The sequence below is a fragment of the Lipophrys pholis genome (genome assembly GCF_963383615.2).
Source record: "Lipophrys pholis genome assembly, chromosome: 7".
Classification (NCBI taxonomy): Eukaryota; Metazoa; Chordata; class Actinopteri; order Blenniiformes; family Blenniidae; genus Lipophrys; species Lipophrys pholis.
In genome coordinates, this window is record NC_137638.1 from 16380683 (window position 1) to 16403141 (window position 22459).

Sequence of the window (22459 nt, forward strand, 5' to 3'; positions counted from 1 at the left end):
ACCTTGGATAAGACAAACAGAAACAACTGCAAGCAGATAAAAGCCACTGGTAGTAATATTGTGTGTCGAGTTCAAGGTTGCAGTGCAGTCATTTTTAAAAATGAGCAGAATACAAAACAAACGAGGGGACAGCACACAAAAATATTACAATGCACTATTAATTGTTGTGTCTTGTGCAGTCGTTTACTTTCCTTTAGTTTTCTGTTAAAGTTGACAAGGTTCAAGTGCGTTAAGCCCAGCTAGCCAGCCATGAAAGTGGCTACTGTGAGTCAGAGACAAACAGCAGAGCTCTCCATAAAACCAATTACAGTCTCACAGAATCCAATCAAGCTCAGGTGTAATTGGCCTGATTGGTGGAGAATATTAATGAGCTGTGCTGTAATTGGTTGTAATGAATGAAGGACTGGGGGACATCTTATTTCCTGCGCTGTTTTTCACCTGTTGTTAGCCAATTACCATAAGTAATGTGAATGAATGTTGTTAGGTTGTTGGTCACGTTAATTTGAATAGATGGCAAGGTAATCTTTAATGTCACAGAGTTTAACAGCCTAATAGCATGACTGAGAAGGGGGCTTTCCTTCCTAATTCTCTTCCAGACCACTCTTTTTGATGAGCTAATGCTCGTATTCCTGTTTCCACCCAAAGAGAAATTTGGTTAATCAACAGAAAGGGGAGTGAAGTCCGTTTTTTGATGTCACTGGGATCAGAGCTGCTTAATAAGATGGTGTAGCCTCATCAAATTGATCAGAAAATGTTTTATGTTCACAAAATTGGATCCTGAATAAAGAACATAAATGATTTGCTGCGGATCCATGTCCATCCATATTAGTATTCTTTAAAAACACAACATTTGTGTCAATAGTTGCCTAGAGAGTATATGGCAAATCTTCCAACGTAATGGCAATAAAAGATGAAGACAAAGACATAAATTTTCGCACATTTGTAATTATAGAAAGCATATTGTGCCGTTTGGCTGTGGGTAAATTGTTTTATGGACAATTAAACTTGACTTGTGAATTCAGTCTCACCCTTACTTCCACCAATGTATCATCAATCTTCTTTGTCACTTTATCCAATCAGTCGGGCCAAGGCATTATGAACAAGTTGTCAATCCATCACAGAGCAAACACAGAGAGACGGACCATCAAATGTACTCACATTGACAGCTTTATGGAGTGATAAGTGTACCTCAAATGCACCTGTAGTTCTCCACAAGGAGAACATGCAAACACCACACAGAAAGTCCTCCAACTCTGGAGCATCAGGATCTTCTGGCTGTGAGGCGAGGGTGCTGACCACTTCATCACTTTGCAGCCACATCTAATGAGCTAATTTAAATATCACAAACTCCAGCTAAATACAAGGAAATTATTGTATAAATATGAGATATACAATGAATGCAAATAAACATGACAAATCACAATCGGAAAGTTAGGTGATAGAACTGTCTACCCACTGTCTGCATTGGACTACTCTGTTTTGTCTCTGCCTGTAGATACGAGACGCTTCTCCGTGCAGACGAATGATATACAAAATGATAAGCGGATAATGAGAATGAAGAGAGATGCTCTGCAGGCTGACAGGCCCTTTCCTTTAGAGGGTACTTAGATCGTGGCTGTTCCAGTTTTAGGCCGATTAGCTGGAATCAATGTGAACAGGACAGTCCACCGGGTGCATTTATCACAATCTCTGTCATTGCATTGGAGCTTGAGGCTCTATTGTTTATCAGTGTGTAAACTGATGGTTTTAACAATTTATTTGGAACTTATTGAAAGTGTAAGCAGAAATAATCTCACATCAGACGTCATACAAAAAACATACGATGGGAACAACTCAAATACAAAATACTAATATATAATTTTTGCATGTACAACTTGTGGGTGTGTGTGTGTACATACAGAAATAGTTACAATCAAAAGTGTTCTTGAACCATTTATCTATTCAACTGTGACAATGTCACAATATGCATGTGCATGTAAAGTGTAACAGCATTTCATTTTTTGATGGTGCAATATGTCATTTCTGTCCATTTGTGTTTGTTAGTTCATCAGCTTCTTTTCTTTTTCATATTGTTGTGATATTTTTCCTCCCACACCGAAGGGTGTCTTGGCATCAGTCTGCCACAGAAGAGGGTGGCCTTCTATTTCCTTCTCCCGTCAATGCTGTCTATGTCTTTAGGTAAACTTAAGCCCTACCTCCTTTCCTCTCACATATTCCACACCTCATATATTCCTCGCTCACACAGTTGAGCACTCATTCATTCACTCTGAAGCAATTACTTCTCAAGTACGTCTTTTTGGTGAACCAAGTGAGCCTCTCCTCTGCGGGGATCATTTAATGTTATGGATGTCCCATCTGTTCAAATGAAGTGTGTATGTGTGTGTTGTGTGTTATTGAAACACAGAGTGTCACCTAAGGTGAAGCCTCCTGTGTCTATTCATCTCTTCTACGAAACCACTCTGACTCTATCATTCCCTTTGTTCTTTCCTGTCACTCTCTATCGCCCTCACAAAAAAAAAACCAAACGAAAAAAACATAGAGACACAAATCAAAGTAACTATGACTGCAGTTGCCATAACACTTCTCTCCCAAGAGTCTGCTAACAGCGCGGCACACAGAGGAAGACAGCAGTGATCCAACTGTTGGCATCGATTACAATCATGTGTTATTATGGCTGTAATATGTCTGGGGGGAGACATCATGGGCCCACCCGAACAACTCAGCCGGCACTCATGAACATACGCACACTTAAAAAACACACTAGATTGAGAGGTGATTCATTTCACACCTTTAAAAAAAAAAAAAAAAAAAAGGCAGTGGAGAGTTTCAGACCTTGGGGGCACATGCACTTGACATTTTGCCCTCTTTTAAATCAATAGCTGAATGAGAGACAGGAATGTGAGAGGGGAATCTAAAATAGGTTCAAAGCAAAACTTTACCACAGAAAAAGTGAGATAAATATCATTTATATTTCAAAATTTATGCAGTCCCTTAAATTTTACTTTAACTTTATGTATGTGGGCAATGAAAGTCATGTGAAATACGATTTGTAACCCCCAGTGTTCCAGTCTGTTATGAATAATATATGTATAACAACATGCTATGATGAGTCAGACCTCCCTGATGGAGAAATTCCACAACAAGGCTTTAAAACAAGATAGAGAACTCTGCTACAAACACAAATTCTGTAAAGCAATAATCATGTTGAATGTCAAATTAAACTGAAGAAGCCAGACTACAAGATTGTATCAGCCAATTTTAATTGCTCTAAAGACAAGTAGTCCACTAATTGAATTAATAACCAAATACCAAAATTGTGCATCATATCAACAGGCCCTTTACAACATTCTGGACACTAGCAATTTAACACTTTATGCCACACTCATACCAAATATACAACAAATGACTCCACAGATCATGAGAATAAAAGGGAATGTCATTTTTGGGCATAATCCTTAGAAATAGACTTAGTTTTAGTGGGTCAATATGTGAAAGGCGTTCTCAGCTGAGAGAAGATGTTGCATTGTGAGGGAATCTTGGGTCAAGACATGTTTTCCTCACAAGAAAGCATTTCAACCCACGAGAGACAGCGTGACCTTCAGAGGGAATACTGCGCCCTCGGAAAATATGTGGTATTTTTGTTCATGTTCTAGAAAACCTTGGGGAAGTACTCAAAACATTATTACTGATATCATGTGTTTATGTATTTTCACTGACTAAATGTGTCACTCTGTGCCTCACAACAATCACCAAATATAAAAAAAAACAAAAAAACTAAACTGCCATGGGTTTTTCATTTGGCACAGTTGATCTGTTTTGTGTAATAAGCTGAGAAAACCCCCAGATCCCATGCCGTAATTTTCTCTATTTCGTCATTTGAATTAGTGTTCTGGCATCATTTGATGTGATCATTGCTAAATGTTACTGCAGAGTCAGTTAAATCTCTTATGCTACGACTCAGCTGTGAAAATCAGTTTCATTTCTTGGTGGTTCATGAGAATCTGCTGCCAATGTTGCCTCAGAGGCCCATTCGTGTGTCTGTGACCGCAGTGTGTCGTCCAAAGCCCATATATTGTGTATTCAGACCGTTTATTAAAATAAATAACATAGACAATTTTAAAACTGTAAAATTTATCCTCTGAACAGAGGAAAATGAATTGGCTTGCATTCTGCACTCTGCGGTGGGAACTTTGCTGATCCTCAATCATTAAAATTGTCAGACTGACATCTTGTCTACCGGCAATCTGGAATGGACTCTTTCTAACTTCACCACACACACATACATACACACACACACACACACACACACACACACACACACACACACACACACACACACACACACACACACACACACACACACACACACACACACACACACACACACACACACACACACATATTTCACTCTGCTGTATTCAACTACTCTCATCTGAATCATTTAAATTATTAATCTGGCATCAGTTTTGGATGGGTGTGCTGTATTATTAATGTTACGCAAACCAACTTGTCTCTTGTCCATCAACAAGCTTGCAGCCTGGACTCTGCTCTGCCATGGACCTGGCACACTGCTCTGGAGGAAGCACACTATAAACACTGCACTGTTTTGGCTGAGGCTATATTGTGTGTTTTGGTTGGTACTATACTGTCTCTGCTCTGTCAGCAAGTAGGTGGTCTGCACTCTGTACAATTGTATTTTGGCAGGAACTATGGAGTAGAATTTGCTGTTGGTTTTTAACTGGGCTTTAAGTAAAATGAACTATAAGTATTTCTGCCAGAAACGAATGTATACTGTTCAGTACACACTGTAACAAAAAAAAAGCCGCATTAGTGTTGTATGGCCCATTATGATTTCAGCAGGATGGATACATATTTATTTGATGTGCACATATTAAGTGGTTAAACTCCATTTTTCCCCCTCTGTGTCTCCCTGTGCAGTGAGGAGAGTGAAGAGCCTGAAGTCAACAGCCACGCGTCTGCGGTTGTCAAGACTATGATCAAAGGACCTGCAGCAGCTCACGGTAAACACAGCAAGACATATTTTAGCAATCTAAGGCTTGTTTACTGAAGCTCATGGAGCAATTGTGTTTGGGTGTGTGCAAATCCAATTTAGCAAATTAAAAATCTGATCACATCCTGTGCATGGTTGAAAATCTTTTAATCTCCAAATCCGTCGTCAGCACGTTTTTTTGTTTTTAATTTTTGTGCGCAGACATAAAGAGGAGTTAAATTACTAATGCAATGATAAAGGTATAAGTCACTTCCTCTTATTTGTCGGTTAAAGCACACAGAAAATTATTCTACATAGAAAGCACAACCAGGCAATTAACAACTTCTGTTGCTGGTTTTTGTTAAACCTTCTTCTATGGCAGTTGTTTCTGTAGGTAAGGAGCATCAAACTAAATCCACATAAATGCCAGATTGATATCAGTTGGATTAGAGCAGTAAAAGGAAGTATTTAAAATGTTTTTTGTTTTTTTTTAATTTGGTTTGATTGTGAATAAGTGAAAATGCCTTCTATAGATTTTCACATTAACGGATGTCTTGATGGACAACCTGGAATTTCTTGGCAACTTTATTGGCCACACTTCTTCAGCAGCCTTTATTATCTTTACTTTATTTTTTAAATTCCCATTATTTGGGACATTTCATCCTTCTGCTGATCAACTTTCAGTCACAGTTTTACTACATAAGATACTAGGACTACAACATACCCGCACAAAGGGACTAATTAGGAAATTGGAACCGTATTTATTTCATTTTTAATTTCTTCAAAATCATTGCTTGTTAGTTTTTTGCACAATACAATGTTGCAGCATGCGTGACGCACATCTTTCCAATTTAGCATGGAATATGTATATTACCGGTGTGTTAAATATGTTTCCAAGCTAACAAAAATATTTTTGTGCCTGCATGTATTGTTACTGTGAATATTTTGTGGGTTTTTGTCGACAAAATTAACTACCAGAGTAAATTCAGACAAAGTTGCCTTAGTTGTTTTCCCAGGGTAAGTCACAGGTGTGCCCGCAAAGCCAAATATAGACTTCCCAAAATAAAGCCCTAAAAATAATCAGCCTTTTAGGAATCAAGCTACATACTCTTTTTAATATTTGTTTTGATTTATTATTACATTCCCCCCATGCCATTGCCAAAACAAAAAAAGGTTATTTTTGCCTACATAAAGTTTTTTCTGGTGGTTCTCCATCCTGGCATAGTGTTAAACTGATTTACGGCTGTTGGATTAAATGTTGTTTCAGCCAGTTAGCAGGGGGAAAGCGGCTTATTTTCCATGGATGAAGCTTGACATATGTTGTGAAATAGGTCATTGCAGACTTTCTTTTCTTTTTCTCATGTTTTCCCTCTGTGGAAGGCCATTAAGCCAGCGAGAAGGCCCAGTTGTGCCTGTGGCGCCTCGCTCAGTCACACGTGCAGCAGTTCAACTCTGTCTGAAAGATAATATTTATTGAAGGGAACCTGTCGGGAGTTATGAATGGAGTTTTTAACGCAAGACACAGAGCTGCTGTATAATACCCACGCACCATTAATTCTCAGCCTTACCAGCTGTGACAGTGAATGTCTGTCCTTTGCATTGTTCAGGTTTTCATATATCCCGATGGTCAACTGATTGTCCTCTAATGTTTTTGCATACTTGGCTTCTACCTTTTTACTTTTGAGACAAATGTGTTTTCCTTCTGAATGTGGCTTCTTGCAGAGGGACTCAGGATCATTAAAATGTACTGTTGGTGATAAGGCAGCCCAGGAGCCACTGACCCAGTTTGAAGCTTAAGCGGCAGTTAAAGAAACCAGGCGTTTAATTAGGTTGTTAAAGCTCATTGCAAAGTAATGCAAAGAGACTTAATTAAATTTGTTTACAGACATAATAATGCAGTCATATCTAATTTTGCTCTGATTCACTCAGAAACTTCAGCCTGAACATATGCACAGTGAATCTTCAAACTGTATGAGTCAGACCTACATTTCTTAGAATACATTAGGGCCAATTGTACCTATGTTATTTTTATTATTTACATTTTCTTTTCTTTTCAGGAGAGGGTCATCCCTTATTTGTTGCCCACAGCTGTCCTGCTGATCACATGCATGGTTCACTTTATGGCCTATTTTATAGCTTTCCAAACTGTTTTATTGAAAGTGACAATTTGTTTCTGCTGTCCTTCAAAGTAAAATTTAGGTCAAAGTTTAGCAGCAAGGCATTTAATGTCAAAAGTTTGCCATGACATAAAAAAAAAAAAAAAAAGCCTTGGGCCAAATGTACCACTTTGTTGGCCTCTGACATGCACACTAAAACATTTCAATTTGCTTCCTGTAGATCAATGACAGGCTGCATGTCGAGCCAGGTGTCTGCGTTTCAGCCGAGAAGACGTGTTGGTGGTCTGTGTGTGGCTGTGTGTTTGTGTCATTTGTGCGTCTGCACGTCCACCCCAGGAATGTGTTGAAAGGTGAAATATTCAGTGTGTTGCTGAAGATTGATGTGGTGAATCCGTGGCTGTGACAACGGTTGTCAGCCAGCTGCGTGCGCCACAATGACACCTGCTGGGTCTATAGTCGAAAAGGGTCGAGGTCAAATAACTTACAAACCTGGGAAGAAAACACAGACAGGCACATGCATGCAAACCATTTGTTACCTTGGAAGTGAATTCTTTTTGGGGCTTACATCCATTTCCCTCTCTTTTCTAACTCATGCAGCCTTTCATGTGACTTCCACCACCTGCAGGTTACGGGCCACAGCCTGGATTGATCACCCCATCGTTTGGTGTGAAGGGTAACGGGAGTACCGGTGTCCTGCGGGCTCCTGTCCCGGTCAGACCTGCCCCTCAGCCACATCCACAGGATGAGGACACCATTGTTCAAATGGCGGAACATTTCCCGGCTGGGACTCGGACGCCCATGTGTGCCCACTGCAACATGGTCATCAGGTGAGGGAGTAATGCTGAGGCAAATGTCAGGGGTCAAACGAATGCTTAAAAATAACCTATAATGTCTGTGTGGTCCATCTGTAATGACTTCATCTCTCTTCACCTAGTGACACACACACACACACACACACACACACACACACACACACACACACACACACACACACACACACACACACACACACACACACACACACACACACACACACACACACACACACACACACACACACACACACACACACACACACACACACATCTCATTGTCCTTTATTTGTTAATAGGTTTTAAAGGGACAGGTGTAAGGCCAAGATTTGCATGGAAAATTATATCCCCCTCATGGGAGCGTTTGCAGCCAAAATAACATTTGACCTCAGCTAACCGATGTAACTTCAGCTAAACTTACTGACTTACTGAGTGAATCAGTCATTAGACCGGCCTACACACTGCTCAGGTAATGAAATCACGGCAGCACATCAACATGCACATTATCAAAATATCCTAAATAAGAAGGTCAATTAAACAAAATGCACAAGTTACCTCTCCAAGAGACCACTGATTTGAAGAAATGTGCCCAATTCTGGTGAAATCAAGATTCAGTGTGAAGAATTGATGATCAAAAAGTGCAAAAGAGCTAACCACGGCTTTTTGCATTCATACCATTCCGTCAATATGGCTTTGCTCTGCAGGCACACAGATAATTAAAAGAGAGCTGATCTCCTCAACTTGGCTGAACACACATCAACTTATCCTCCAACAGATTAAGAATGGGAAAGGAAATATGCTCTCTCCTTAATAATTCAGCACCCTTCTTGGCACTTAAAGTAATTAATTTGCAAGACAGTTTCAGGAGTTAAGGTTGCACCTACTGTTGATTAAAATGTTCAAATAAGTTGCACACAAAATTAGTTTGATACAGTAAACAATGTGAGTGCCATGTTTTGAATGTTCCATTGGGTGAGGCTTAAAGATCATCTTTAAGATTTTGAAATAAGAATCTGATATGTAAGCACAGCTTTCCAACACATGAACAAAATGACTTATCTGGCGCTTTATTGTAAAATATATATATATTTTTTTATACTTTATTTTAACTATCTTCTTCAATGTATTTTTAATGCAAATCTCTGTCTTGATCTACGTTCACCTTGAAATGCATTTTTTTTATTCCTGTGTTCTATAGTTTTTAATCTTCTTAATCCTCTGTATTTCTTTCAAAGTATTTTTTTAACTGTACCACCTTGTACCAGGAATGAACAGCGTTCTATTTTTAAGGTTTCATGTAGCATTTGAATGCGTGAAAAGGAGACCGTACAAATAAGATTTTCCCCAAATCCCCCCTAAATATCATATTTGTCTTAAAAAGTACTTATGAATACAGTTTGAGGCCAAGCACACGATCATTCCTCTCCCGACTCTTCTCGGTAGCTGAGTGGCCTGACCCCAGCCTTATCTCCCCGTTTGTGTCACCTCGCGTTACATATCAGCGAGGATAGGGTTGCTCAGATGGCAATGGTTACTGGGTCGGGCAGCACTATCACAGTAAGCTCAGATAAAACGCAGCTATTGTGTGGAGTAATTTAGTATCCGTTGTTTTTCCCATATCACTTAATCATCAGAGAGGACGAGACAGAGGACTGCAAAGCACATTGTGGTATATCATTTTTTGTTGCATGAAAAGTGCTGTGTAAATAAATACTGAGTGAATGACTGCTATATGCTGTAGATAAATGAGATCTAAATGATAAAGAGAACCTGAAGTTAAATTACATTACTTATTGGAGTGATTCTGTTTGAGTGAGAAACCTTGATTAAGTCATGCCGAATTAACATGAAAAAGAATAAGCGTCATTAAGAAATATTTATTTATCATTTTGTGTTTCGTCCAACTTTCCCTCTTCTTTTGGACATCATGTGTTGCCTGACTGATAATATTGTGTCTGCTTGATTCTTTTTTTTCTCTCTAGAGGACCATTCCTGGTAGCAATGGGGAAGTCATGGCATAAGGATGAATTTAACTGTGCTCACTGCCGTACATCCTTGGCAGACATCGGCTTTGTGGAGGAACGTGGACCCGTCTACTGCGAGCACTGTTATGAAGACTTCTTTGCTCCAACGTGCAGCCGCTGCCAGAGCAAGATACTGGGGGTGAGTTCATCTGTCAAACATAAAACACAGACGTATAACAGTGCTCCGAATATAAAGAGGAACATAGACTGTATGTGTATGTTTCTTCACGGTCACATACTGTAATTCCTAAGTGGATGGTGAAAATTCTTATTATTTTGTCAGAACATGCATTTATATCTTTGAATTTATTCTAAATTAAATGTAGACTAATTAAAATCAGAAAATAGGCTTTGGCACAAACCCAGAAGTGAAACAGCAGTTGCAGCCTATTCATAAAGACCTACCATCTTTCAAATTAGGCTCCAATTATAATTTTATTCCCAATTGAGCCCAACAGCTGTTCACAACTGTATATTTTAATACCCAGTAGATTAGTAACTGAACTGTGAATTATTACTGGCATGATTGAGTGAGCAGTGTAGTTTAGGCTCTGTAAAGAGGGCTCATCCTCACACAACAATGTACAGCATGTAGAATTTGCTCGATGATGGCTAAAGAAATGTGTTCCTCCAACAAATAGTCATGGTCTGTTTTATCTTAAATAAACCAGTGCAGGAAAGTTGTAGATGTAAAAGAATGTCTGTGGCGGCTCAGGAATGTATCATACGTATGGATGTTAGGAGAATTAGGCTTAGAGGCCTGGAGGCTGCAGGTGCTGCTTGAACTCAGTGTGTGTCAGAGAGCTGAAATCTCTGCCCTCACAGCAGCTCTGACGTTCATCCCTCACGTGTTCTAACCTCTTTCTTTTCAATCCCTTTCAACCCTCCATTTCTCACACATCTTCAACCAGCTTATGGCTTCTTATTAACCTGTTTTCTCACTCCCTCTCTCCTAATCCTTGATTTTACTCCAGCCCACCAACTTTTCATTGATTCCCTGTCCTGTCTCGTTCTCACAGTTTCAGGGTGGGAAAAAAAAAATCTGTATTTCTGTTTTAAGCTGGGTCATGCGGCTCCGCAAGGGGAAAAGGTCATGTTTAATTGAGACGTGAGACTGTCGGGTGAACTGCCGATTCCCGAGGTGACGAAGAGGGATGTCGTTAATGTCGTTTCTTGCCTCAGATAATGTGTGCTAAGAAAAGTACCATGGCTGCATCTCTTCATAAACTGCCTTCTGCATCCTCAGTCATTCCCCCAGCTAAAACACACAGGAACATCACAGAAGAATATACATAACTGTATAATACTTCCAATTTGTATTTCCACATAGGAAGTGATAAACGCCCTCAAACAGACGTGGCACGTCTACTGCTTCCAGTGTGCTTACTGCCAGCAGCCAATCAGAAACAACACTTTCCACCTGGAAGATGGAGAACCATACTGTGAGCAAGGTCAGTCCACTTTGCTATGCCTTATACTTCCACTATCTGTGAGGTACTACTGTAGGTACAATAAACCATCCGTGCAGCTTGTTTTCAGTAGTTTAACACAGAATTTTGCATGTGGTAAAATCCAGCTGAAACCTATCCGTCTATCCTCTGTAATGGCTATTCCAACCGTGGCGTTTGTGTTGAGTCCGGAGGTGATTCCTTCTGGGTATAGGTGAAGAGCAGGGAACAAGCTGGCCAGGTGCCAGTTCATCACAGGACTGTGAGAGAGACCGTCACACACACTCACATTCACAACTACTGGCAATATTTAAGTCACACATTAATCTGTTGGGAAAACTGTAGTAATCATCAGAAACTGTCCAGAAGGGTCTTGAAGCTCACACTAAAAAGATAATATTCTCACCATGAAGTGAGAAGTGATAACTAATACCAAGTGGAAACCCCCCCCCAAAAAATAACAATGATCGAAACAATATAATAGCGGTACTGTTTATTATAAAAAAACAACCAAATGTTAATTCGAGGGTAAATGTAATCGACTTGCGACCTGTGCCTCTCACCCAGTTTCAGTTCAGCTCTAATTGACTGTAGCGAAGGTATGAATGGATTAATTGTAATCAATTGAGTCTGTAAGTAGGTGCCCTATTGCCAACAACTGTATTTTTCTGGAGCACTGGCCTGAAATGAATTGTGAGACACACTCCGCTCTGAACAACACTTGAAAGCAGCATTAGGACTAGTGTGGGTTACATGTTGTGTGTCAGCATTTGTCTAATGTAGGACACACTAACTCACTAATCTGTGGGCCTGTGAAAGTACATTCAACTGCTCAAGACTACAAGTGTGGGTTTTTGTGTGGGAACCAGATTAATCTACAGTACAGTGTGCTGATTGGATGCACTATGCTGACCAGGACGACTGAATGCTTTTCAGGCAAGAATGAAAAACACACACAGTCACACAACTGTGTATGTTTTGGAAAGACACAAATAGCCGTTTTGTTGCAAGTCAAAGTGCACCCATTTTATTTCAAGTACAGTGTTAAAATGTAATTAGTACGGTCCTAATTCCCAATCACACAAGGTTCATTTGCTGCTTCACTGATGTTTATATTTTCATTTATAGTTATAGCATGTATTTTTTTATTTGGTCTGCAACTCCTGATGTGTTATTTGTCCTGATGGGTGCCATGTTTTTTTGTTATAAAAAGATTTTTACAGTTTGTTTGGGACTGGCTGCCATGGCTGTGAGTTCCCCATCGAGGCTGGAGACAAGTTTCTGGAAGCCCTCGGTTACACTTGGCATGACACCTGCTTCATTTGTGCTGTAAGTGAAACCGCAAAATAGAATACACGCCAAACATGGAAACAGTACATAGCTCAGAGCATTCTTAATTTTTTGCTATTATGTGCTAAAAATGGTTCAAATAAGTTTCTTCATCATTTTTACTTCATATGTATATGAAAATAATACAGTATTCATGTAAATGTCACATCTTGATGTTACATAACAGACATGGGTACAAAGCTTCAACAATGAGAAGCAATGCTTCATATGTGCTTGCTTACATGTCCGTCTGCCTTTTCCAGGTGTGCTGTACAACACTGGAGGGCCAGATGTTCTTCTCTAAGAAGGACAAACCTCTGTGCAAGAAACATGCTCACACATTTAAGATATGAAGGGTGGAAGACTCTGACGCCTCTGTTGCCCACTTTGTCCCTTCTGGTGTGTTGGGAAAGCCTCTTACTGAAATCATAGTCCGATCATGTGGCTGTACCACTCCAGCAGTATTAATTACTGCAGGGTGGCGGTTCCTTAAACCGGCAGACGCAATAAGACTGGCAGGTGAGGGGGGACTGGTTTTTAACCTATGCAGAAACACGTCAGTCTAACCTGCTAGAAATGTTATTGTCTTTGTGCCGTCGCAACTTAAAGTGTAACACTTGCAGTCAAAAACAGTGCATTTTCTACTAATTTTAGGCATTGCCTTGAATTACTATAAAGCACTTGATCTGTTTCATCCTATTTAATCACATGTCTTTAGAAATGTACCAGATATGTGTGGAAATGCAAATGCCTTCCTATACTCTATGAATTAAATGCAGGACAAGGATGTCATCGCTTATTTTGTAAGCTTTCATTTATATCTAATATAATTAAGAATTACTTTTTGGTGTGTTGAATTAACTATTAAGAGTTCAATGCCATTTTAAAGCATTACGCAAGTCGACCATTGTTTTGTATGTTTTTTTCCCCCTCATTCTTTGCTATCTAATTTCAACTAAATAATCTTAAGAATAGCAACTATGATATTAGCAGTGCAGTAACATTTCCCCTGAATTTGCTTGTCTTTGTTGCTTTTGATGGCTGGACTGTGTGCCCACAATGATGCTTAAAACAGCTTCCTTATTCAGTTCATTTCTTTACAAAAATTTTTATGTAAGGGAGTTTTATCTTGTTTTTAGTATAATTTTGTTTTGTTTTAAAAGTGATTGAATTTATCAAAAACATTGGAGATACAAAGCTAAGTTTAATATTATGATTTCTGAGTAAAACACTTGAAACAGAAATTAGTCTTCTGAAGATAATATAATGCCTGATTTATGTCTATTTGTATATTTCTGCCTGCTGTGTGGATGTGCGCATAGCAGAGACGAGAATATATTTTATAGACTCGGTGCCATCCAGTTTTATTTATTTTACCTCAAGCATGATTTAAGAGAAATGCATTTGCAATCAAATCTGATCTGTGTTTGGCTTTGATAAATATATAGCTCTTCTTACTTGTAGAAAAACATGTGTAAAATGAGCTGTGTATTTCATTTTGTGCAGAGAGGGAGAAATATCTGATCTGAAAATTAACACTTTAGATAAGTAGGTTGATGGTTTTCAGGTGCAGGTGAAGCAATTGGATGTTTGTTTGTTTTTTTGTATTTCCACTGTGCAAATTGGATAATCTTTACTTTTCATTGGATGAGAGATAAGTCAACACGGTGTGCCGTTGTAAACGATGGTAGTGAAAACAATGCTTCATTTCATCTTTGAATTTACCATTAAAACCATTGAAACCATTGCTGCTGTTTAATAAATTAAATAATCTTTCACCCCCGAGAGAGAAACATTCCGTGATTCTTTGCCTGCTGCCTTTCTGTCAGTCTCAATCTGTCTTACTCTAGTAAACACACTATATCTGGGCTTCAGATGTAACACGGTGGTGCCGGAGATTCCAACATAAGAAGTGTGAAATGGAGATTTCAACACGTCTGCACTGCTGAGGAAAAGTCCACACGGACAGAGGGAGAAATAGAAGCACTCCTGCAGTGACAGGACGTGACTGACGCCAGAGAAATAAACCCATAAAGTGGTTATTAGAGTACAGCGCCACTCACCATTACCACATCCTCCATGCAGCAGTGGATGGCTACGGAAACACAAACTACTTTTATGTACAAATGGGCAAAATTTCAAATGCAGAAAGCACTTCACAACAAAGTGGGATTACTGTGTCGGTAGGATGTTTCTACCCAGCAAGCCAAATAAGACTTGTCATACAACACTGCACATCTACACACAACCCCATGCATTGATAGCGATCCGTCTCCTCGGAGCTGCTGGAGCCCACTTGGTGGAGGCGACTCTCTTCTCGTCATTCACGTTTGACTAATTGCCACGAAACACCAAAGTGTCTTTGGGAAAGACACTGAACCCCGAGTTGTCCCTAATGCATGGTAAGCGTGTACGTGACTGATTGTGTAAAATGCACCGTATAAATGAAATCTGTTTATCATTGCAATGATGGGGCAAAAGTTCAGATCAGCCGAATTATCCTCCATGTTATATACATGGCCACAGTTGTTAGCAGTCTGTATACCTAGTGTAATCATAATCACAATACGTCATCTGACTGGTTTGAGGAATGACAAGAGGCTGATTTCTTCAAGACCAGTTTTTTGAATACCACCAAATGTGGAGTCAAATGTACAACACACAAAGGGAACCTTTATTATGTCAATATACTAGCTATACTGGATGAATGAAAAAAGCTGTTTATGTGTCTATTTGGTGCAAGTCATTAAAAAGTATGAAAGAAATGCCAGATAACCTTTCATAGAATAGCCAATTTGGAGATTGCTTATTACCTGAACCTTCTGAAACATATACTGAGCCTTGGGTGGCAGTAGTGGCCTAGAGGCAAGAGTGGGGATGAAAAGTTTGCAGGTTTGAATCCAATAGCAGATGGGTCAACATTGTGGGTCCCTGAGAAAGACCCATGATGCCCATCAGCTGCATGGAGCGTCCCAGAAATGGGATATATACATAGACAGAGACAGAGACATACAGTATATACATGAGGAATTTCGACAAGGGGATTAATAAAGTGTTATTAGTTAATTAATTATTGAAATAAAAAAATATGTTTACATGCTTCTAAACAATAAACCTAAATAAATACTAAGCACTAAGTACTTGTTTTTATTTTTATTTATTTTTTCTTTAGAAAATTTGCTTTTACATTTCAGTGCTATTCTTTTCACCTTCAGTTTGGACTCCTAAAGATTGAGAGCTGTTGTTTGAGGCTTCCATTATTTATTAATGCCTAATAAATAATGACAAGAAGAAGATAAATCATTTCAGAGCTTGAAGGCAGGCCCACTCAAAACACTTTTCTCCTCCTAATGCGCTGCTTCTTCGCCAGTGGCATTAATCAGCCTTCATAGAGGAGAGAGAGAGAGAGAGAGAGAGAGAGAGAGAGAGAGAGAGAGAGAGAGAGAGAGAGAGAGAGAGAGACTACCACTGATCTCAGGCAGTGGAAGAAACAGACGGAGCCGCATCTGTACCGGAGTACCGACCGCTGCCGCTGCTTTTCGCGTCTGAACCGAGAAAAGACGACGAGGTGAGCAAACTTTAAACTGTTTTTAGAAACTCAAACTAACACGAGTTTAATTGCATAAAAGTGAAGTTTGCAGGGGGTGGGGGTTCCAGTATCGTGTCTACTTTGAAAAGTCTGAGAGACGCTGCGCTCCTGTGGCTGGAAGCTGTTTACAGTCTGACACACGCTCTTTTAACACGTGTGGCATTTGGTGGCTGGAGATTCATCCTGAAGGGAGAGGCTATTGTTTTTTATATATGCAATGTGGGATTCACGTCATTATGCTCGCGTTCAAGAAAAAGCCTTTGTTTTGCCTGAACAGTCACTAAACTCACAGTCCAGGGGGGGCAGTACCCACAAAACCAAAGTACAGATGTTTTCATCTCATCATTTCTACACATTCAAGTGTACAAAACCTATCCCACTTGTTTTTACTAAATGTTTGTCCTACATTTCTGTTGATAAGGGGATTTTAATGTGCAGGGGAAAAAAAGTCCAATTTCCTTTGTGTGCATTTACTGTAGGTTAAAATGTATAAACACACTGGTCATGATCACTAAGATGAGATTTAAGCTTTTGTATTTGTAGATTTTGTACAGATGAAACCATACACACATACATACAGGACCATATCACAGTTATGGTGTTAAAGAAAACGTAGGCTCACTATTGTAGTAGCAGTGACCGAGCTTTAATTCTTTTTGGAGACTTGGTTGAGTGGACCTCCTTCTTCAAGGGCTCAGCAAGCAGGAAAGGAAAATTAAAATGAACCTCAAAACAGCCTCCAGCACTGAAAAACCTACAGCCCAGTATTCCCCATACACCCCAGTTATACACTCAGGCATGCACACAATATTCGTCTCTCCCTCTGAGTCCAGTAACCAGGTCCAGGTGTTTGTCAGTGTGGGTTATGACAAGAGTATATCTATACGTGTGCATGAGCACGCTCGTGTGAACGTGTATCCAGATGGCATAATGCTGGGGCTCCAAATCTTACCTCACCTCATCGGAGGGGTCCGGGGGCAGCAGCACAAGGGGGACCACGCAGGAAAACACTCAGCAAATATGAACGAGGAAAGCAGCGCTCCAGATGTGCATGTGTGTGTGTGTGCGCGCACGTGTGTGTGTGTGTGTGTCAGTGTGCGTGGACTGTTTTTCCTTGTCTGTCAATCTAGTAAGTGTTTGCAGTTGTTGAGGCTTCCCTGGGAACGGCAATCCTATTTAGGTCAGGAACACATCACACAAATCTGAGAAGCAGCCACATTCTCAATTGGCTGTGTAATTGAGTTTCACAATGCAGCTGTAAACAGAACGCTTCCCTCATTTTCTTTCCTTGCATGCATATATGTCTGTGAGTGTGTGTGTGTGTGTGTGTGTGTGTGTGTGTGTGTGTGTGTGTGTGTGTGTGTGTGTGTGTGTGTGTGTGTGTGTGTGTCAGAAGGAGAGAGAGAGAGAGAGCGGGAGAGCAATTTAGACACTTAACAGCTTCAGACACCTCGTGATGTGAGACGACTGCTGGAAATTCAGATCACATTGCTGGCGCTTAATCTACATGGCAAGAATAGCAAATTTGCCAAAAACAAACTCAATTTGTTCCTGTCTGGAGCACAGATAAGTGGAACACATTGAAGAGAGGGGAAAAAAAAAAACCAGAGAGAGATTCTAGTTTAAGGGTACTAACACAGACCCTTTGAGGAGCATCCAGTCTCCATGGAGTGTCATGTGGACTCTTGATTTATTTAAGAAGTCAAGGTCGTAAAAGGAAAAATAGTTTCCATTTCCACATTCCTACCTACACTGTTCACACAGGTAGTGTGCTGCCTTTTATTTCATTCTAGAAGTGGTCATCAAAAAGAAGGCTTAATGAAGGTAACGCCTGAAAAAGTTTCAAACAATAAACGGTGGTAGCTCATTGTTCCAGCCCCCAGGCTGTATGGCATCGCCTCCGCCTCTGTGTGAGTTTGTTCCCTTGTGCTGATTGACAGGAGGTATCCTCACCGGCTTTCTCCTCCGCCTGTCCTAATGTGGAGCACTCTGATTGGAGGATAACTGCTGATTGGCTCAGCGCCGCCCACCAGCTGAGGCCATTCGCTCCAGCAGCGCTCCTGGGGGGCGGCTGATGCAGGAGGTGTCTGTTCAAGTCTGTCCCAAGAACCTTGGCGTGTGCTTTGAGTGCCGTGTGATCTTTTGAACTCGGCTCCACTCTAACCTCTCGATATCCGTGCGTGAGTTAAACTTTGGTCAACAGGACCCATCACGACAGCTTGGTGATGGCGCCAGCTGTTTTGTTTGTGTTAATTAGGTGTTTTGTTTGTTTCCCTTTTTGCCGCTCTCTTGGTTATTGGATTTGTGTTGGTTGAAACCTCAGTTCACGACCTTCGAGTGTAGAAGCTGCCAGTTTGTTTTCGTTCACGGCCTTCCAGTGAAGAAGGGGAAGAAAAAACTAACATGTCAGAGGGGAAGAAGATTTTTGTTTTTAGAAAAAGTGCAACTTTTAGAAATATTTCTCTTTTATATGGCTGCATGCCAGGTCCTGCTGCTTTCCCTGCTCCTCTACTTATTCAACAGAAGCTCAGAACAATTTAAAAGTCATCAGCACCTGAATCTCATTATGACCGAGACTTCATTCTGTCGGCGTGAATGCGCCTCGAAAAATAAGATTTTTAGTAGGACACGGGGATGATGATTGTTTAAATAATAGTTTGTCAGGGTTGAGCTTCTCTAACCTCCAATTTCCTCATGTTGCAGAATGAGCTGATAACAATCGAAAAGAGATACGAGTGTGGAGCCTGAGGGCCTCCTCCCTTTTTAATTATAGTGTCAGTTTGATTTATGGAAATGGTACACCGTTTATCTTCACCTGGATTCTCAAACGGGAGTGAATTCGAGAATCTCTCGCAGGCCTGTTTTCTTTAAACTTTATCGCGCTGTGATAATGAGCAGGCTTTACCCCACCTGCCCTGAAGTGACCCGTCGTCCTCGTGTGTCACATTTATCAGCATGACTCAAACCTCCGGCAATGTCACGAAGGGAAGGAGGAAGGAAGGAAGGAAGCAACATCAACCAAAAAGTTACTGCCTCCTTTAATTATGTCTGGACCCTGCTTGTGGTTCACCTGTTGATCTCCAGCGAGCCCTGAACCTCTTCAGAAGGTTTTTTTTATGTTCAAATGTGAAGTTGGACCGTTTTCTTCGCTCAGCGGAGGTCAAAGTAATCGATGCCACATCTCATCTCATTAGATTCGCTGCAGACTAGTACGTATTTGTTAAAACATATTTTCTATGTGAGGCGGAAACATGCTAGAGTTTTGTTTTGACAAACTCTTTAAATAGAGCTTTTACATTCGCACAAAAAAAATACTGATAGTTTTTATTTCTACTTTCAAACCTTCATTCAGCAAGACGGTTAAAAAGTCAAACTGAGGCCCACAAAAGAAAACGGTTCATCTTGTGATAGTTGTTTAATATTGCTATAACAATGTGTAAACTATGTTAAAGGCTTCAGAGAGAAACCGATAAACACATACTTATAGTGATGTTTATAGCTTGTGTTTGGTTGAGTACTTTAATGTATGTAATTTGTCCAGAACTGATCTTAAACCAGCAGTAACTATGGCAACATTTAAAGTTATTGGATGGTGTAGCGTACAGAAGTCTACAGTTGCAGTATTTTGTGCTTTGTGTATCTGCTAAACTCAGTGCAATGGTAGATCAGAAAGAGTTTGCATGCATGAATTTAAACTCGGGAAGATGGCCATTTTCTGCAGTTCAGATCTATTTGATAAGATTCTGGGGCGATAAGAAGACAACTTTTACAAGCAGAGGTGGATTTATGTTTAATAATCAAAGCCAGTTGCAGATAAATTTAAGAGCTGTAAAAATGTGATGACCTTTCAAACAAGCATTTGAGAAACTGTTCATATCTTTCATCCGGGTTCTATGTGGAGCGGAAAATGTAATGTTGGATTGGCTTATTATTCACATTATATTTCTGTTATTTTCCCTGATAACGAATGTCCTCTGGGATTAATGAAGGATTTCTATTCTATTCTCATATGTTTTGTCATGGTGTTGGAGGACTAGAAGTTAGTCCATCACGAGTTACAGAGAAGCAGACAACAGGCTTGGCTTTGGATTGTGGGATAAGAAAGATGCACTCTTACAGCGAGAACGTGGAAAAAAAAACCCAGCTCAGCATCAAACTCTGGTCTCCTCACCGGTGAAGCCGGACGTCAAGTCAATACCCAGAGTTATGTCGAGTATGTGTGGGTGTTGGGCATTTTGGTGTCCTCACACATGGGTCCCATCAAGTTTTTCCCTCTGTTGTCCCGCGAAGCTGGGATGAGTTAAAAATTTGACGGTTGACTTCTCAGATGGAAATTGTGATCTATTGCCTGTTCTTCTTTGATATGTTCAGACAATCAGGCGCTGGTTTATGAGCACACACAGTACTCACTTTATCCCTAATGACACACACAATATCCACCCTGTGCATCTTTCAATCTATAGAATACCTGTGTAAGAAAGACAGTTTTCATGCAGGCCTGAAGGAAAACTTAAGTGTATGCTTGGAAGGTATACACACACACACACGCACACACACAGACAGAGTACTCTAATGAGGGGAGTAAGTCTGGAGCTGTAAAAGTTGTTCAAATTGCTCTGGCACATTAAAAAATGTTTCAGACTGTGGCTAACAAGGCAGCACATACTTGTACACATTGTGACTAAGGCGCATGCCAGCACATTGTTTCCTGATTGTCAAAGTTGAACATACCTTTAGTATTTGACATGTCATGAATTTGTACATTAATTTGTGAACTGCTCCATGAGTCTGTCTACTTTCATCACCAAATGAAATAATACCATGTGCATTCAACTATATATATACAGTATTTGATACCAGTCTGTTCTCAGATAAAGGTCATAGTTTACAATCCCTCTCCCTTTGTGGCAAAATATATTTTTATCAAGCTATCATTTGTTCTCTTTTGTATGACCAGTTGACACTGAAAGAGTCCGAAAATCTGTGTTGCAGTATCCCTCCTGAGGTGCAGGGACACGAACAGCTCTTTCTACTGAGTTGAACGAAACCATTTGTACGCCTTTCATGTGGTTCATTAATCTGATGTTCGCTGAAAGTTCACGTGCCGAGTGTTTTATGAAGCCTTTTCAAAACTGTTTCTGACACAGCTCAGATGGCGACGTATAACAAACCATCTGATCGGTCCTCGTTCGGTGTGAAGGACTGCTGTGAACAGTGAGTAGGCCAAGTTGGCCAGATCAATGCCTGTGTCTTTGCCAGTGTAGTTTTAGCTTTCATCCACTGTGTGACTTTTTGTATGAATTTATATAGTCATCAGTTTCCCTTCTTGCTGTCTCACCACTCAGATGTTTTGCTCTGCTCTCCCTCAGGGTGGACACTTAAACGCACAATGTCTACCTGATCTCACGATGGAGTTATTATGTGTGTGTGCTCTGTAATTCACACAGGGTGCACAGTTCAGGCGCTCCGCCCCGCCCGGTGTTCCCCTTTCTTTTGAATGAGGTGACGAAGAGTTGACATTTGCAACAATTGTAACAATACTTCATCTGTTCTAGCCTTTTGTTTACTGAAAACAGCTCTGGCACCCAAGAGGAGATATGACGAGGCTGCCAGCCATAATATTGAATTGAAAGCAGGCGAAAGTCGATAGAGTCAAACATGTTTGAATTATGATTTATTAGCCTGATTAATGAGCCACAGAATATGTCTGGGCTTGTGTCCTGCAGGGTGGACACTTCTGATCTCATGATTTGGGTATTTTTCTCTCACGAGTCTCTAATTCACACAGTGATCACAGCTCAGCCACTCCTTAAGTTTCCTTGTTCTCTGCTTCTTTTTTTTTTTTTTTTGCCATTCTGAATTGTTCACCTTTGTCATTTTTTTTCCTAATTTCCCAGTACCTTTTGGTGAGCTTTTGTTTATTTTAAATATTACTACGTCCATTTTAATGACTAAGTGAAAACAGTGTATTGTTTGTACAAGAAGGCCTGGTCCCAAGCACAAACAGGTTGGGCCCCGAGGATGCTTTAACTCATACAGTTTGTCTTTGAACTGTGAGACTGTTGTTTATTTTATAGACCTCGGCTGTCTTTTTGTGTTTGGTTTGGCTCAGTTCAAACCAAAGTAATCACCGGGTCTGTGGTTCACTCA

At 40.2% G+C, this 22459-nt stretch overlaps 2 protein-coding genes across 5 annotated transcripts in view; both read left to right on the top strand.

Annotated features, from left to right (window-relative positions):
• The window catches only part of LOC308112140 (PDZ and LIM domain protein 5-like), a 69601-nt gene extending 55097 nt beyond the window's left edge, over window positions 1-14504 (top strand). For all 4 annotated transcript variants that reach the window (XM_080467393.1, XM_080467395.1, XM_080467392.1 and 1 more), the window contains 6 exons: window positions 4939-5021; window positions 7733-7934; window positions 9902-10082; window positions 11274-11394; window positions 12605-12720; window positions 12984-14504. In XM_080467393.1, the coding sequence (XP_080323519.1) occupies window positions 4939-5021; window positions 7733-7934; window positions 9902-10082; window positions 11274-11394; window positions 12605-12720; window positions 12984-13073 (793 nt within the window). In that variant the 3' untranslated portion in view covers window positions 13074-14504. The remainder of the gene's footprint in view (window positions 1-4938; window positions 5022-7732; window positions 7935-9901; window positions 10083-11273; window positions 11395-12604; window positions 12721-12983) is intronic.
• A 1604-nt stretch (window positions 14505-16108) lies between these two features.
• The window catches only part of bmpr1ba (bone morphogenetic protein receptor, type IBa), a 62560-nt gene continuing 56209 nt past the window's right edge, over window positions 16109-22459 (top strand). The window contains exon 1 of the mRNA XM_080468425.1: window positions 16109-16288. The gene's annotated coding sequence lies outside the window, so the exon portion shown is untranslated. The remainder of the gene's footprint in view (window positions 16289-22459) is intronic.